We start from the raw sequence: 18,567 nt of genomic DNA, 5'->3' as shown, positions 1-18,567 counted from the left end.
TCTTTTGAGGGAAGCACATTACTGTGTTTCACCCCCTTCTGTACTATTAAAGACAGGCACTATTATTTCCCATGCTAAAGAGGAGGCATGGGTTGGAGATTTTTTTTTTTTTTTTTTTTTTGTAGTACAGCTGAGTTCTGTGTTCTATTGTCTATTAAGGATCAGATAAATAAGTATGTTTGATTTAAAATGAAAAGATAGAATGTAAGTCAATTGATGCATGTTTGGTTATAAGGAATTTATTAACTGTCCAGCTGATAATTTTCACTCCAAGGTACTGGCTGTTTTCATGTGCAGAATCGTCATCAAATTCAATATACTTTTCTGTCTTTTTCTATTTTAAAGGTATTTTGAGCATGTTTTAATTTCCTCATGACCATGTTTGTGGAAGTGTTTAATGCACAAATCAATAAAAAAGCATGAAAAGTAAAAGAGCTCTCCTTTTGTTTCTTACTTTCATTTACCCTTTTTGCATTCACACAACATCTGTGGCACTATTGTAAAATCCTTAATGAAGATTATATTACGTTATGACAGTCACAAAGGTTTTAGACTTTTAGACTTTAGACAAAGGTATCCCATTTATTTTTGGTACACATGGCAAACATGCAGTGTTTTAAGGACATCAAATTCTCTTCCACTGAACATTGCATGTGTGCCGTTTGCTCTCCAAAACTGTAGTAATAGGAAGTCCGACTCGTCTTGTGCGAATCGGTTCTTTCGAACAGCGTATGTTCAAAGAACCGGTTAAACGCGGTTTAGTACTCATTCATCATTCATGGTCCTTGTCATCCCGCCGGCATTGTGTGTTATTGCATTCTCTTAATCGTTATAAAGCCAGGAATTAACATATTTATGGTTAATAAACTGTAATAATAGGAAGTTCGACACGTTTGTGCGAATCGGTTGTTTCGAACAGTTAGCCTAGTTCACAGAACTGATTAAACGCGATTCAGTGATTATTCATAATGCTCCCTGTCATTCCAGAGTTGTATGTGCTATTGCATTCTCTTAATTGTTACTATAAAGCCAGGAACATACTTATTGTTAATATAAACTGTAGTAAAAGGAAATCCGACTTGTTTTGTGCGAATTGGTTCTTTCGAACAATTAGCATATGTTCAAACAGGGGCACCGGCGCTCGCAATTTTGGGCCCTATGACAAAATATGAGGTTGGGCCCCCCCTACCACACAAAAGCAGATCTCTGGGGGCCCCTAAAAGGCGTGGGCCCTTAGAATTGTCCTAACTTACCCCCCCCCCCCCCCCCTTAGCGGCGTCCCTGTGTTCAAAGAACCGATTAAACGCGATTCAGTGATTATTCGTATGCTCCCTTTCATTCTGGAGGTATTGCATTCTCTTAATCGTTACTATAAAGCAAGAAAGCAACATATTTCTGCTTGATTTGTTATCAGTTAATTCTGACAAAGGGTGTATAATTTCGTCTAAATGTTCAATTTGCTGCAGCCAAAATGCAGCTTGTAAAATCAAGTGACAAAATTAACTTTATTAGCTTTTATTTAAGCCAGACATGGATCGTATGTATGTTTATGCATATTAAACTTCCATATAACCAAGTCGTAAATACAGGGTTTTATCTCTGCTAAGCCTAGTAATTTTCTAGCTCATCGGTTGAATCTGCGATTCATTTCTAATCGTTCTCGAGTTGTTCGGACGAATTTAACCCAGTTCGTGAACACCGGTTCTTTCAAAAGATTCGACTCAAAAGAATGATTCGCGAATCGAACATCGCTAAAGCGACCCCCTGCCTGAAGGCTTTTACCCCTCCTGCTTAATGACCCTCATCTATTTAGCAACCATTTGCTCACCACTGACACACTTTCGGGACATTTACAGGCATCTGTGTAAAAGAGCTTTGCTAAAATGTACCGGCGTCTGTGAGCCTCGCATCCTGTCCCACTCTCACTGCCAGCTTTAGCTCAGCATCCATATTTTTCGCATCCGTGTGGGAGAGAGAGAGAGAGAGAAAGAGGGGGAGAGAGAGCAAAGGGAGTGGCAGACGCTGACAAATCTCATGCCGGGAAGCCGACTGAGCCATCCTGCACAGACCAACTGAAGTTCGCCGGCGCCGACTTCTTTATAATTCACAGGATTTGGACTTCATAAGGTAATAGTGCTGTTTGTGAGAGCGGATCGGGTTTGTGTCGCTTGACAGGGGCGTGTGAAGACGGTAGCGAGCACGCCGCAGTGAAGAGCCAAAACAATAGAGCAGCAGAGTCTACGGCGCAGAAATGAGCCAGGAGACTAAACTTCCGCCTATTTAAGGATATATTACACGCTTTGTGCTGTCTTTTGACTTGAAATTCACGCTGTGAGTTTTTAACGGAGTAAATTTAAGCTTTGGAAGATAGCTGTGATGACAGCATATCGAAAGTGCCGACCTCAGTGGATAATGGGGCTCATTTCACTAGAATACCGCAAATGACCTTGCTTTATTACTGATTTATCACTCAGGAGATGTTTCATTCTCAAAACAACGCATTTACAGCCTGTCGGTGTCGATTACATTCTTTTAGTTTCATTCAAACGTTAAAATGTGGGTTTGGTGTCTTTCTTTGCCCTGAAGCATCACATTATTGATGCTGTGGCTCAGCCAGTATCCTGTTTATGAACTGGCATGGGCCATTCATATAGCAAATTGCATCCAGTCAATGTGTTTCAAATGCTCATGATGGTTGTCCTCAGTCCCGCAGGTAGAATGGAGAGGGATATCCGCCATCCTCACATTTAGTGCCTCGAAAAAAAGAAAGAAAAAAAAAAGAAAAAAAACAACCCTTAATAAGCTGCGAAACTTGAAGTTTCTCCAGTGGACATAATGAACATGCTGAAGTCCAGTGGCTTGAAGATCCCTGGCAGGGGTCCTAAACACTCCAGTCCAGTGGGACGAACAACTGCTGGCCCATCAACCAGTCCTGCGGCTCAAAAAGACAGTAAGTCAGCTTCTTCTGTGCCTTGCTCGCCTCCAGACCCAGATAAGCCAGTGATATGTCTCATCATATTAGCCATCACTAGGCCCAGACAGAATCTGCAGACACTTTTTACATCAGCGTTATTTTAGTATCATTAATATACTATTTATACATATTATAGAATTCGTCAAAATTTTCAGTTTTCATTTAAATTTTTCTAGGTTGTTTTAGTAATGTTATTATGTGATTTTGTCATTTATGTTATTTTTTAAACATTTCTATTTGGCTTAATTTTATTTTTGTTTCTGTTTTAGTAATGAAAGTACATAAACAAAACATTTTATTTGAGTATTTACCCATGGCAACGTTTCTGAAATTATTGTTTTAAAATTAAGCTTTTTTTATCAAATAATAATGGTTTTAGTTAACGATTTATAACACTGTTATATGCTAATTTTGTGGGTGAAATTGATTTGAGAATGAGAAAATGCAGTAAAGTTGAAACTGCATATAGTAAACACTCCTTTAATTTAAAGGGGTCATATGATGTTGCTAAAAAGAGCATCATTTTGTGTATTTGGTGTAGTGCAATGCGTTTAAAAAACATATTATTTTCCACATACTGTACATTATTGTTGCTCCTCTCTGCCCCGCTTTTCTGAAAAGCTTAGATTTTTACAAAACTCATTGTTGATGAAAAGCGAGGTGTTCGCTGATTGGCCAGCTATCCGGTACATTGTGATTGGCCAAATACCTCAAGCGTGTGAAGGAAATGTTACGCCCCTTATGTGATGTTGTTTTTCTGCGCGACGAGACAGAAACAATAAAAACTAAATTTATTTCTAAAAAATCTTACTGACCCCAATGTTTTGAATGGTAGTTGTAGACTGTAGCAAATAAGCAACACAAGTTCTCTGGTTCTATTTCAGCAAAGAAATTACATTTCAACCAAATCACTGCAATTCCACTGATAACAGCTGACTCATCCCTTACAGGCATTGTGGTGGTACTTTGGGTCAGTGATGGTACTCTGATATATACCACTGCAGTAAATGGTCATACCATGGTCCACATGAAGATGGTATTACCATGGTATCATGTCCAAAAAACCATGGTAGTATTTTGCATAGATTAGCATAACACCGCCCATATGTATATGGAAAGAAAGAAGGCGTAACTTTTACCAGCTGTAGTAGTGTTGCAGCTGTCATGTTGTGGAGACGCAGTGTGTTTCATTGCGAAAGCAAAAGTACTTTGTTTACCCTTCCAAATGAGGACACAACTAGAAATCAGTACAGTACAGTACCGGAACAGTACAACACAAATATTCGAGTGGGTGCTGCACTTTTCACAAAGGACTGTTTACTGAACCTGGGAGAGCAGCTTACAATGCCAGCTGTACACAAAATGTTCAGGCTATAAAGTGGGGCAATTCCAAAACTGTTGCAAGGACAGTTTGCACTTCTGACTGACGGCCTGTAAGTACATTTTCATATTTGAAGAATTTGCTACTGACCATTCAAACGTGAGTTTTGAGCAGTGTAGAATAGTACTTGTTGTTTCTCGTTCTACGATCGAAAATGCAGACATGGTGTTATGTTTGCGTGGCGTGGCGCGATGCAACGCAATGCGTAAAAAGACCTTATCAGTCATTATAATCAGTAGTTATGTCCCAACTGGATGCAACAAATGGCTCGTTTATAATGGGATTTTTTTCAACAAGAAAAACCATACACTACCAGTCACTCCCAAGTTTTTGAACAGTAAGATTTTTAATGTTTTTTTTTAAGAAGTCTCTTCTGCTCACCAAGCCTGCATTTATTTGATCCAAAGTACAGCGAAAACAGTAACATTTTGTTATTTTTACTATTTAAAATAACTGTTTTCTATTTGAATATATTTTCAAAAGTAATTTATTCCTGTGATCAAAGCTACATTTTCAGCATTATTACTCCAGCCTGCTGTAAAAAACAAACAAACATTTATTATTATTATTGTTATTATAAATATTTAAAACTGTTGTGTAAATGTTTTAGGATTCTTTGATGAGAAGAAAGATCCAAAGATTAGCATTTAACTGAAATAAAAAGACATTTGGGCAAGAAATGATAGAAATTAATACTTTTGTTCAGCAAGGATGCTTTAAATTGATCAAAAGTCTTGATAAAGACATTTATAATGTTACAAAAGATTTCTATTTCAGATAAATGCTGTTCTTCTGAACTTTCTATTCATCAAAGAAACCTGATAAAACACTACTCAGCTGTTGTCAACATAATAATAATAAATGTTTTTTAACAAATCAGAATATTAGAATGATTTCTGAAGGATCATGTGACTGGAGTAATGATGCTAAAAAAAACGCTTTGAAATTACAGGAATAAATTGCATTTTGAAATGTAGTCAAATAGAAAACAGTTATTTTAAATAGTAAACATATTTCTAAATTTGACAGATTTTGCTGTACTTTGGATCAAATAAATGCAGGCTTGGTGAGCAGAAGAGACTTCTTTAAAAAACATTAAACATCTTACTGTTCAAAAACTTTTGACTGGTAGTATATTGTTACAATGCTCTTTCTTTCTATTCTTCAAAGAATTTCAGTAGAAGTTTCAGTATCAGTATCAGTTTCAACACATTAAGTAGCACAAATATTTCAACATTGATTATAATAGAAATGATTTCGGAAGGATTACGTGACACTGAAGACTTTCAGAATTCAGCTTTAAGAATAAATTACATTTTAAAATTTACTAATATATACTAATAATATTTTGCAATATTAAATCAAATAAATGCAGCCTTAAGAGACTTCTTTCAAAAACATAAAAAATATCACTGACTACCATTTGATCACTCTTCAACTCGCTTTTTTTACGAAACGGTAGATCAATGGGTGCAGATTGCTTTAGTCCTTGACGGTTGGATCTGAGTTGTGGTTTATTGTTATTAATGTGGTTAATTATCTTTCGAATCAGATGACAAACGCTGACACTGGTGACACAGACATTGGTTACATAAATCACAGTGAGCTACTCCCTGCCTCGGTGACGTGGCCTACCTCACATCCAGCCACAACGAGACCAGACCATGTTATTTACATTAGTTTGTGTGTCACCCAGAAGGGGTGTCATGGTTCAAGCAGACTGTGGAATGCTTTGTTCGTAAAACACACACACATACAGGAAGTGCAGTGAAAATCAGCAGTTGCGCTCCTTTTCACATAAAAAAAAAAAAGTCATCAAACATGTGATATTCCTGAAGGGGAAGTTTCAAAAGCCATTTCACACAAAACTCACATTTTTTTGGCCCCTAAGTATTTTTATATCTACGCTTTGTTTCTCTGCAGTCTCTACCAACAGTATGTGTTTTATGTTTAGCAAAAGCCGCTCATGATATTTATAACTGCGTGGGTAAGTTGTGGTAGCCTGCCCTTTATAAAATTTCACACCATAGTATTAATGTGTCGTGTCCTGTGGTCTAATGGTACCTGTCTGTGATACAAGGGAAATGCACTAGCATTGATCATAGGCTGTTCTAAGAAAAAAAGATTAAAATATTTATAACTCGTGTTGCATTTTAAAGGTTTTTGTCCTGTCAAAATGCCTTCTAATATGAGAATGTCCCTCACATCTGTGACTAATATCAAGTAGCAATTCAGAGTTCATGGCTGTGATGTAATGAAGCCTAAGAACAAAGCTTTAAATATTCCTAATTCAAACTTCCTGTTTGAATAGGAAATACATCAACACAAGAGAAAACTAGGCTCGTTACATGATTTAAATGATAATTTTCAGTAAAGTCTTTGAACTTCATTTTGTATTTAATGCTTAGCTCAAAGTTAAATACTGAGCACAAATTTTGCAAACTACGCAAATGCATAAACTGGTTAACAATATAAACATCCTCTGGTCATGTAAAATGAAATGATGTTAGCCGCCCACAGACTGTGCTCTGTACACTCCCAAAAACTAGAGTTTTCCCTGAAGATTTCTGACATATGCAGCCCAGGCACAGGAAATGAGTAGCACATTGGTTTAGACACAATACTGTCTGAACCAGTGTAGCTTTTAAAGTGTTTTTATAGACCAGATAATTGTTTTGTATGAATTCTTTATGAATGCTTTGGTCAGGAGCATTTTTTGCTTTAAAATGGTGCCACAGTTGTTTTACCCTATTTTCTAAGTTTAGATACTCTGGGTTTCTCTCAGCCTCAGATGGAGTGCCACTGGATCATTATTGTCTGATGGATAATATAGACCGAAATGGTGAAAGTTCCAGTCTGGTTGGCTGGCTCCAATGGAAATCAGTTCACCAGAAAATCTCATCATTGTATAAGGAAATTAGATTGCATTGCATTTTTTGAGATCCAACTACCACAATTGTTTAAGTAAAGTAAACAGCAGGAAGTAAGTCACATTTTTAGATACAGTTTCTCACAAAATTGAGTACACCCCTAACATTTCTGCAACCATTTTAGTATATCTTCTCAAGAGACTATACTATAGAAATTAAACTTGGATATATTTTAGAGTAGTCGATGTTCAGCTTGTGTAGCAGTATAGATTTACTGTCCTCTGAAAATAACTCAACATACAGCCATTATTGTCAAAATAGGTAAGTGATAACAGCAGTTTGTTGTTTTAATCATGCAAAGCCACATGTCCTATTCATCATGTTTATGTTTTTGTCTGCTTGACAGGACCATACAGTGTTGTGTATCTTGTATTAGAGTAGTTAAAATTTGGTGCTTAAAGTACAATTCTCTCGTACTGACGACTGGATGTTCAACATGGCATCTCATGGCAAAGAAGTCTCTGAGGATTTGAGAATTAGAATTGTTGCTCTCCACAAAGATGGCCAAGGCTATTAGAGGTTCAGTAACCCCCCCCTGAAACTGAGTTACACTACAGTGGTCAGGGTCATACAGAGGTTTTCTAAGATGGGTTCCATTCAGAACAGGCCTTGCAAGGGTCGATTAACGAAGTTGAGTACTCGTTCTGTGCGTCAGGTGCAGAACCTGGCTTCAAAAAACAGATGCATGAGTACTGCCATCATTGCTTCAAAGGTTGCAGAAATAGAAGGTCAGCTTGTCAGTGCTGTCTTAGAAGGAAGCCTCTGCTGAAGCTGGCTCACAAGAAAGCCTGCAAACAGTTTGCTGAAGACAACCTGTCCAAGAGCATGAATTACTGGAACCATGTCCTGTGGTCTGATGAGACTAAGAAAAAACTTGTTTGGCTCAGATCGTGTCCAGCATGTGTTGGTTAGGAGTACCAAGAAAATTGTGTCTTGCTTACAGTCAAGCATGGTGGTGGTAGCATCATGGTCTGGGGCTGCATTAGTGCTGTTGATACTGGGGAGCTGCAGTTCATTGAGGGACACATTCCATTATGTACTGCACATTCTGAAGCAGAACATGATGCCTTCCCTCCAGAAACTAGGCTGAATGGCAGTTTTCCAACATGATAATGATCCCAAACACACCACCAAGATGACAACTGCCGCTTTGGTCACTTCCATGCCCAGGATGATTAAGGCCAAAAGTGCCAGATAACAATGGTGCTAACACAAAATATTGACACTTTGGACAAGTTCACTTAGGATGTACTCACTTTTGTTGCCAGCTATTTTGACAATAATGGCTGTATGCTGTGTAATTTTCAGGGGACAATAAATCTATACTGCTATACAAGCTGCACATTGACTACTTTAAAATACATCAGAGTTTCCTTTCTATAGTATTGTCCCTTGAGAAGATATACTAAAATGGTTGCTGAAATGTGAGGGGTGTACTCACTTCTGTGACATACTATATTAAAAAAGCAAACTGGCCAGTTCTGCACTGTGGTGGCAAGCTGAGTTGCGTCTTTAATCAGCTGAGTTGACCTCTTTCATTGACAGAACCACTGACAGGACTCAAAACATTTCTAATCTGCTCATTGCATGTGCGGAATGTTTTGTGCATTTTTGATTACATATCTACAAATAGAAAGCTTTCTTTTCATGTTCCAAACTCGATTTGACTTGATTTAACAGATGAGAATTAGAAGCAATGTGCTGAAATTCCATCTGGTGTAGAAAAATTTCTACATCCCTGTTCCTCTTCCAAAGCGATACACTTGTGAATGGAGATTTTCACTGAATTGAAGAGTTTGTTTGGAATCAGGAGAAGTCAAAGGTCAGGCAACTGGAAGATGAAATTGATGCAACAAGAAGAAAAATCCTGCCAGAATCATTGCTCGAGTTCATCCTTTAGTTGCTCAACCTCCTTGGAATCAGTATTCATGTTGACAAATCTATGTCAACATAGTCGTTAAAGGGATAGTTCACCCAAAAATGAAAATTCTGTCATTAATTACTCACCCTTATGTTGTTTTTTTTAAACCTGTAAGACTTTTGTTCATCATTCAGTACACAAATTAAAATATTTTTGATAATCAAAAGCAAACAAATGCATGTCTTCACGTATGGCGTAGTCACGTTGGAAAAGTCACGTGTTGTCAGTTCTTCACCTGTGTATTTCGGTTCAAAAAGGTAGGGTAGCTTCATCTCATTTTCCCCTCCAACTTTAAAATGATCCAACATTGTTCTTTTACCTTTTTTTTTTGTAAAGGGCATTGACTTTCTTTGCACATTCACTTTGTAAACACAGGGTAAATACTTTTGCTTACATCACGCTTGACCTTTCCAACGTGATTACATAATGTGTGAGGCCGAGCTAGTGCAAGATGAGCATTTGTGGTTAAAAATAAATACATTTTATTTTGGAATGTCCTGGAATGTTTTCCTCGAAAACCTTAATTTCTTTTCGACTGAAGAAAGAAAGACATCTTTGAGGACATGGGGGTGAGTAAGTTATCAGTAAGTTATCAGAGGATTAACGTTACTTTCGTTTTTGAAAGGAAAGCGCTGATTCCGATCTACATATGCGTCTATGTTCATGCGAATCATTCATGATGCAGCTTCACCCACAGCAGAAGTGAGTATAAGGGTTTTTTATGCATCTTTGCAAATGGCCTTTCGTAATAATGTGCTAGTTAGCAAGTTTCGCAGCTAAACGTGGCAAAATGTGGTTAAAGTAAACATTACGGCTCATCATCCCACGGCAGAGAGGGGCAGGGTGAGAAAAGCACATTAGCATTTAAAGGAACATGCAACAGAATAGCTCGCTCTAAAAAGGGCTGATTTTTGACAAGGTAAAAAGAGTGTGTTTTTACACTACCATTGAGAAAATTTAACCAAAGTATGTTATAGACTTCTCATTAGGGCTGGGCGATTAATCGAAAAATAATCGAAATCGACATTCAGAACCTATAATCGATCAAATGTTTCCAGGTCGATTATTTCGATTACTTTCCCTTTAAAAACAGTACCGCGTGTGGAGTCACGTGACTCCGCTCCGTTCCGCCGACATGTCCATGGAGAGCTTAAAAAATGTACAGGATATACAAGAGTAATTTTGTTTAGAAGACAGTGCTTATTTTCTACTTTGAAAGTGCATTTTCGGTTTTCGGCCGAAAGACTTTTATCACCGAAACAACACGGCCGAAACAGTATGTTGACACAAACAGAAACCGCAGCCTGCACGTGCTTGTCTGAAGCAACACGTCTGCGGTGTGGACGTATGGAAAGACCCACGGATAGCGATTTGCAAAACTTGTTTTGCCGAAATTTCCAGAGGGGTTGTGTCTGCAGTCGTGCGTGCAGTGATAAGAGCAGAGATCGAGACAGATGTAGCTTTCAGTGAGTGAAAAACATTAGCTTTATGTTGGTGTTACGTCACAATATTTTAAAGATATGTCTTTTCATACTGTATTTTTATTAATATTTATGTTTTAAACCATGGAGGTGAGCCAATGGATATCATACAAGCAACGTGAAAACTGCGCAATGTTAAAATGAAAGTGAAAACTGATTTTCAGCATCTGACGTTCTCTCAGAGACAATGAGAGACGATTATACTTCATATGCTGATATTAATTTAGTCCCCTAATATTTTCCTTGTGCCCTGAATATGGTGGGAAACGTATAAAAAGAAACGTATATTGTGCAAGGTTTGTTTCAGAAAATCGGTTCTTGAAATAAAGCTCTTAATTTTAATTGAAAACTGCAGTGTTATTAGGGGTTATAAAAGTCATAATTATGATTTCAGGTGGTCTTAAATGTGGGGACTGAAAGACAAGAAATGATGAAACTTCAAAAGGCTATCCATTGAATAAATCTGAGCGCTGCACGTTTCAAAGTCATTTGTTGCGCTGCTTTGTATACCAGTCTGACAGCGCCTCCTGCTGGAAGAGAAACGCGTAGTCTTGTAAATGTGAATTTTTTTACAGTCTATGATGTGATGGATCCAGAAGATAATGTTATAAAAATTTAAACAATTTAAACAAAGGCAGTAAAATATATGTATATGTCAAGTAATAAAATACTTGATTGATAATAATTGTTTAAATTAATATAATTGATTTATTCTTTGAAACTTTAATATTAATGTATGCAATTGCAATGCCTTGAGTCTAGTAAGATTAGTACACAGTCATAGCCATAAATGGAATGGTACTAATAATTGGCATAATTCTTTCGGGGTTTCGGTTTTCGGCCTTGGTTTCCTCTTTTTCGGTTTTCGGTTTCAGCCAAGAATTTTAATTTCGGTGCATCCCTACTTGTCAGTGAACTATGAGGGCAAAAAAATAAATATTATATAAATATAATTAAATATAATTTTATTAATAAATAAAATAATCGTTCATTAATCGTAATCGAGTTAAAATGTTCAATTAATCGAGATTTTGATTTTAGGCCAAATCGCCCTGCCCTACTTCTCATTAAGACCCTAAAGAATCATATCAACTTGGGCATCCGATGACCCCTTTAAGTTTAGGTATAGGGTAGGATTATGGAATCTAAAATATGGTCAGGCAGAATAAGATTTTAATATTAGCTTTGTAAGTGTCACGATGTAGGCAGGAACACACGAACAACGACGTAGTAAAAGACGAATATTTAATAAATCCAACGGAATACAAGCAGACACAGGAACAGCAGGGTAAGACATCCATATAACATCAAAGACCGACAAGAGTACAGGGGAAAACACACACCTTAAATAGACAGACTAATTACACAGACAGGTGCAGACAATGACGGAGAAACCAAAAACACTCAGAACAGCAGGGGAAAACGGGAAAAACCAACAAGAAAGTCCGGGGGTGTGACATTACCTCCCCCTCCCGGAAGGCACGTCCTCGTGCCGACAAACAGACAAAGGAAACAGAACAAAGTCCTTGGAGGGGGCTTAGGTGGAGGACGGACTCCCGGGAGGAGGGCACAAGATGGAGTCCAGGGTGGTGACGGAGGGAGGAGCCAAGGATGTGACAGTAATGGGCTGGAGCAGGAGGAGCCAGGTGGGACCCAGAACGCAGCCAAGATGTATTCCCACGGTGGAGCCGATGGAGGGGGGAGCCATGGTGGAGGAAGGGCTGACGACTCCAAGGGGCCGACCGACGGAGGCGGAGCAGGTGGTGGGAGAGCCCGAGGCGGAGACGGAAAGCCGATGATCTTGGGTGACACCGCGGATCCGGAGGGCCAAGGCGGAACCCAAGGCTCTGGCGACCAAGGCGGAGATGGAGATCCGGAGATCCGCGGCGGAGCCGGAGCGACAGAGGACCGAGGCTGTGCCCACGGGAGGGAGGAGGTCCACAGAGCCGGTGGGACGGCGCGACGAGGCACAGCCGGAGGAGTAGAGTCCAGAGGCGAAGGTGGGGCGACGACTGACCAGGGCGGAGCCGGAGGGACGATGGTGCCCGGTGGAGCTGGTGGATCGACAGGCGACGGCGGAGACGAGGGAGCAGAGAGCCGGGGTGGAGCCGCAGGGTCGGAGGGCCGAGGCGGAGTCCAGGACTCTGAGGCTGGAGGCGATGGTGAGGGATCCTCCAGCCATGACACCGATGGAGACTGGCAGACCCGCGGCGAACCCACCGCACAGATGGTGGGCTGAGGGTGAGCAAGGGGACAGACAGCAGACAACGGGGATTCAGGTAGGCTGGGCGGAACCAGCGGAGATTCAGGACTAGGCAGAAGAGGGAGGGTGGGTGGGAAATCCAGGCAGATAGGTATTTCCATGACACAGTCAATAACATCCCCATAATCTTGTTCCAGCTCACCCTCAGTGATAGTGCAGTGGGCGGGACTCTCTACCGCCCTCTCTTGCTCCACGAAGCACTCCACCGTCGCAGATGTAATGGTCGGCTCACGCACCTGATCAGCAGTTTTGCCCCCGTCGGCACTCCATACTGCTGTCGCTCCGGGCTCGGGCTTTCCGTCTCTGATGGGCTCATAATCCGCGGGTCGGGGTGGCTGGCTGGGCTCTGGGTCTGGAGTGGCACTGACGAGATTCTCCTTGGAACAGGCGGGGAACTCGGGTCTTTTTCTCGCCAGTGTCCACTCCACAAACGCGGCAAAATCGGCTCGAGGGCCATCCTCGGACGACGGCGCTCTGCATGATGCGTTAAGACTCGCGTCATAGAACGCACAGAGCGCGTCGTCCGGGTAGCTGGTGTTGTTAGCTACTAGCTGGAACATTGATGTGTAGCCCTCGAGCGGTAATTCCCCCTGCTTCAGCCGGAGGAGGATGATTTCTGGACGGAGGAAGGAATCCATGGGGGAGACACAACGGAAACAAAAAGACTGGGAAAAACGAACGGGAAACAAAACGGAGGAGAACACGCCAAAAAAAATAAACTGTATAGGTCGGTCTTTCTGTCACGATGTAGGCAGGAACTAGAGCCCTGCGCGGGATTGTTTTCTTCATCCCGCTCCCGCCCGCGCCCGCCGAATTTCTGACCATTACCGCCCGCTCCCGCAACGTGTGTGTCACACTCCCGCCCGCACCCGCAAAATGTATGACCACTCCCGCCCGCACCCGCAAAACTCTGAGAATTTATTCCCGCACGATAATAGAAATGCATTGATTTTGCCTCTTCTCCCGTCCCGCAGGGGTAAAAAAAACGTATTTGTATTGATGTTATTAAGGAGATTCATGTTTGTTTCTTTCCCTGGCCTGCATGTATTCTGACACACTGGTAGGGAATAGTAGCCTGGGCTATCGAGGACATCTAAAACGCTTAGGCTACCAAGTCCGACTTCAAGTACTTTTTTCACGTAATTGCCGTATGCAGCCAGATGAGGGAGCGCCGCGCAAACATTACAACACACAGACTAATCCAGCGCGTTGTGCCGTAGACAGGCAGTTAGAACTAGAAGTACAGAACAGATTTGCATCGTGCGAGGGAAGAGGGAGGGCACCCTCTCGAAATCCCCCTGCAAAACAAGTTAAGCTGTCCAATGAAATGGAGTTGCACTTTACCTCCGTCCTGAAAACGAAGTAAGTTTAAGACTTTTTTTCCTCACTAACGCAAAGCGCGCTGAGCATCCGGATCCCGCAGTGCTTTTTTTAGCCGCCCATTCCCGCCCGCAGCAAAGTTCAAACCGCCCGCTCCCGCGAGATTTGCGTTGGGTCCCGCGGGACCCGGCGGGTCCCAATCCCAATGCAGCCCTCTAGCAGGAACACACGAACAACGACGTAGTAAAAGACGAATATTTAATAAATCCAACGGAATACAAGCAGACACAGGAACAGCAGGGTAAGACATCCATATAACATCAAAGACCGACAAGAGTACAGGGGAAAACACACACCTTAAATAGACAGACTAATTACACAGACAGGTGCAGACAATGACGGAGAAACCAAAAACACTCAGAACAGCGGGGGGAAATGGGAAAAACCAACAAGAAAGTCCGGGGGTGTGACAGTGAGTACTAATAAACAGCTAATATGCTAGTAATATGCATGCTGATAAGCAACTAGTTAATAGTGAGAATTGGTCCCTAAACTAAAGTGTTACCCATACTATAATTGTAATATTGCACTCTAACAAGGACACCATAAAATAAAGTGTAACTATCGAAAAAGTTACATCTTATGAATCCATGTTTTCGTTATCAGTTTTCAGTGGGAAAAAGAGAGAGTGTTTACGGTGGAGGAGTGATCAGGACTTCACAGAGAGCTTCTGAGATAGAAATGTTTGTGTGTGTGTGTGTGTGTGTGTGTGCAAGGGGCGGTTAAAGGCTGAGCCGGGGTCATTGTGTTAGCTTGTGCTGCTGAATGGTGGGATTGAGATGGTGGGAGGAGGAGTGCAGGCACAATAGTGAAGTGAGGCTTGTGTTCTTCTCTTCTTCCTGCATCACTCCTTTTTCTTTTTTTCCCCTAACTGATCTAGTGTTACCGTAGCAACGCTGCCACTTGGGCAAGAAATGCAGCAGAGCCTCCGCTCGAGCCCCGCAATGGGCCGGGACTTCCTGAATGGGCCTAGTTTTCTCTGCCGTAGTGTAGAGCTCGTGTACTCCTCTCTTGAGTCCCGGCACATGCATATACACACAGACACACATACACGCACTCCTTCCGCTTATGTTTCACTACACTGCTCTGAGTGTGCTTCACTGCTGCCCTAATGTGTGATGGATAGTTTGGATTATATTGGGGTCATCGGCTAGTGAAACAATGGACCGGTGAATGGAAAGTTCTTGTTGCAATTGACCATATTAGTTTTTGTATTCTACTCTATTGTCTGCCAAAGAATAAAATTTGTTTATATATTTCCATCACTGCTGATGTTTACACGTCTGCTTCTGTGTGGTAGACTACTGACCTCAATAATAGTTGAATGACGTCCAAAATTCTCGACGTAGACAGTCTGTCAGCTCTTAGGAGGCACACCGGCTCAGCATTGTTACGCGCCATTTCTAAACAACAGCGAATTAAATCAGGATGTTTTTTGACTGATAAGCAGCCCAGAGTTTTCTTCATATCAGAGATCTTTAACCACCTTGTTTATCAATCCAAAAACATGTTGGAGCAATTGAGAAACAAAAGCAGTCATCATCCCCCTCCCCCAGTGCCAGTAACCCCCCACACACATACACTGAGGTATGAAAGACTGACTGAACACACACTAAATGAGCCGTGGCTCCCACATCATCATCACTGTATCCTTCAAGCGGTATTGGGTAAGTGGCATGTGTCAAAAGAGCCACATGTGCAAAGCACTCAGGTTCATAAACTATTTCACTGCAAATCCCACTGACCCACTTTTGTTCATAAATTAGAGTGATGCTCAGCCTTGCATGAAGGCTGCAGTGACATCCAGACATGAGCGAAATGATGAAGTTCTCTGATGCCATGCATTAAATGAACTGTGTAACAAGTGTTGACAACATATGCTGTGAAATACACAGAACACTGTAAATTCTTAAAATGTTTAACATTGATTTATTAATCTCCAGTTTCTAGTCAACAAACTACACTGCATTAATTAAATATCCTTTTTCCTTCAGAAATCGTAAATGTCACATTCTGTCATTAATTACACATGTTGTTCCAAACCTGTAAGACCTTTGTTCATCTTTAGAACACAAATTAAGATATTTTTGATGAAATCCGAAAACTTTCTGACCCTCCATAGAGAGCAATGCAACTACCACATTTAAGGCCCAAAAAGATAGTAATGACATTGTTAAAATAGTCCATGTGTCATCAGTGGTTCAACCTTCATTTCATTAAGCTATGAAAATACTTTTTGTGCGCAAAGAAAACAAAAATAATGACTCTATTCAGTCCCTGCGGCATTCACAAGAGTACAGACTAAAATAGAAGAGAAGAAATTGCAGAAAAAAGTTTTTTTGTTTTCTTTGTGCACAAAAAGTATTCTCGTAGCTTCATAACATTACTATACAACTGTATTTTGTAATCAAATACATTTTCTTTAAGAGACGTTCAAAAACAAAGAAAATCTTTAAAAACAGTAGTGTACTTTTTTCCCCAAAGAATATTACCACTAGGGATGCAATGATTATAGATTTTGGTTGTACGATTATCGAGGAATAATCACGGTTTCATGGTTATCATGATTATTATTTACTCATTAATTTCAAAACACTATTAGTTAAGAAAATCACATGAAAACTCCTTATATACATAAAGTGTTATTTATTGCTGCTCAGTAACCAAATATTATAATATAGTAATAATTTTACACTGAAAATAAGAGAATAATGAATAAATAAATAAATAAAAATAAGAATAAATAAAAAACTAGTCTTGAGCTAAAATTGAATAAGAAAAATGTAAATAAAATCATCAATAACAAGATGAACTTTGCCTGGAGTTGAAATAATGATATAAGATAATTTTCAGTATTTAATTACATTAACAATTATTTTCTATAATTTATAATAATATTAATGTTATCATTATCAATATAAAAGACTAAAATTAACTTAAATGAACTGTTGTTATCATCAGCTTTCATCCATACATAATCATTTTAATAATTTGTAATAATTCGTCTAACGCATCCTCAAAGCCATGCGCAACTCTCACTGCTACAGTGTTGATTCATTAATATTTAATTCCCTACCAACGTATTTCATTCAAGTAATTTGTCACGGAATTTAACTTAGTTATGCATTACCTTTACTTGAGCGTGCAAAGCTGGATAGTGATCCCGCAGGTGCTGCATCAAATTAGATGTGTTCGATCCTTCAGCAGCAACCTTTTTACGGCACGTGTTACAAAAAGGTGATCCGTCATCTTCAATGACGCCCTGGTCATTCTACCCAAAATAATCCCGTCTTCAGGCGCTTCTTCTGAGGAAACAGAGTTTCGCTGTTAGGTGCCTCAGCCATAGATAATCCAGTGTGCGTGCGTATTAGCCATGTTCTGTAAACTCGGAATTTTAAACTAGCGCACAGTTGGCAAAACTTTGTTTAGTTGCAGCTGTTTTGTTCCGTGCAACAGAAACACGGTGTTGAGAAGCCTTTACGATTAATTAACCGTGACGAATTAAAGTGCGGTTAATAGTGAAATCGGTTAATCGTTGCATCCCTAACACCATGGTTGACCAAGGAATGATTTATAAATATTTATCTAGTTAAAGCAGTCATATGATGTTGCTAAAAAGAACATTATTTTATTTATTTGGTGTAATGCACTGTGTTTACATGGTTTAAGGTTTAAAAACATATTATTTTCCACATGCCGTACATTATTATTGCTCCTCTCTGCCCCGCCTTTCTGAAACGTGGCAATTTTTACAAAGCTCATTGTTCTGAAAAGTGCGTTGTGCTCTGATTAGCCAGCTATCCAATGTGTTGTGATTGGCCAAATACCTAAAGCATGTAAAAGAAATGTTACTGTTACGGGTCGACAGAGACGGGAAGTGACCAGATCCATCTACTATCTTTTATTAATAAACATAGACGTGGTCATACACAGGCCTGGGTCGAGCATAGGTATACAAACAGGTATACAGAGGGCAAGACACAAGAGTAATCCAAGACAGGCGAGGTTCGGTCGGCGGCAAATGTAATCCAGGGGGCTAGGCAAAAGGGTAATCCAAGCAGACAGTCAATAGATCTAACGAGGGGCGAAAAGAGTCCGAAACTGCAAGACGAAGGATTAATCCAAACAGACAAGAGATCTAGGGCAGGCGGCAGATTAGACAAGATGAGAAAACCAGGCTGGGATTCAAGACACGGGTAAACAGACTAGGAACAAGGTTAAGCAAGACTCAGGTAAA

General features: G+C 40.2%; 1 protein-coding gene across 3 annotated transcripts in view; it reads left to right on the top strand.

The window, feature by feature from the left end:
• The first annotated feature begins 1,836 nt into the window (after positions 1-1,836).
• The window catches only part of clip2 (CAP-GLY domain containing linker protein 2), a 67,933-nt gene continuing 51,202 nt past the window's right edge, over positions 1,837-18,567 (top strand). For 2 of the 3 annotated variants that reach the window (XM_073841117.1, XM_073841116.1), the window contains exons 1-2: positions 1,838-2,127; positions 2,706-2,950. In XM_073841117.1, coding sequence (XP_073697218.1) covers positions 2,836-2,950 — 115 coding nt within the window. In that variant the 5' untranslated portion in view covers positions 1,838-2,127; positions 2,706-2,835. Of the gene's footprint in view, positions 2,128-2,705; positions 2,951-18,567 lie in introns of all 3 variants that reach the window. The other variant, XM_073841115.1, reaches the window with a different exon arrangement.

The sequence above is a fragment of the Garra rufa genome, chromosome 5 (assembly GCF_049309525.1).
Source record: "Garra rufa chromosome 5, GarRuf1.0, whole genome shotgun sequence".
Taxonomy (NCBI): Eukaryota; Metazoa; Chordata; class Actinopteri; order Cypriniformes; family Cyprinidae; genus Garra; species Garra rufa.
Note: the sequence above shows the minus strand (reverse complement) of the source record. Positions and strands in the feature narration are given on the sequence as shown.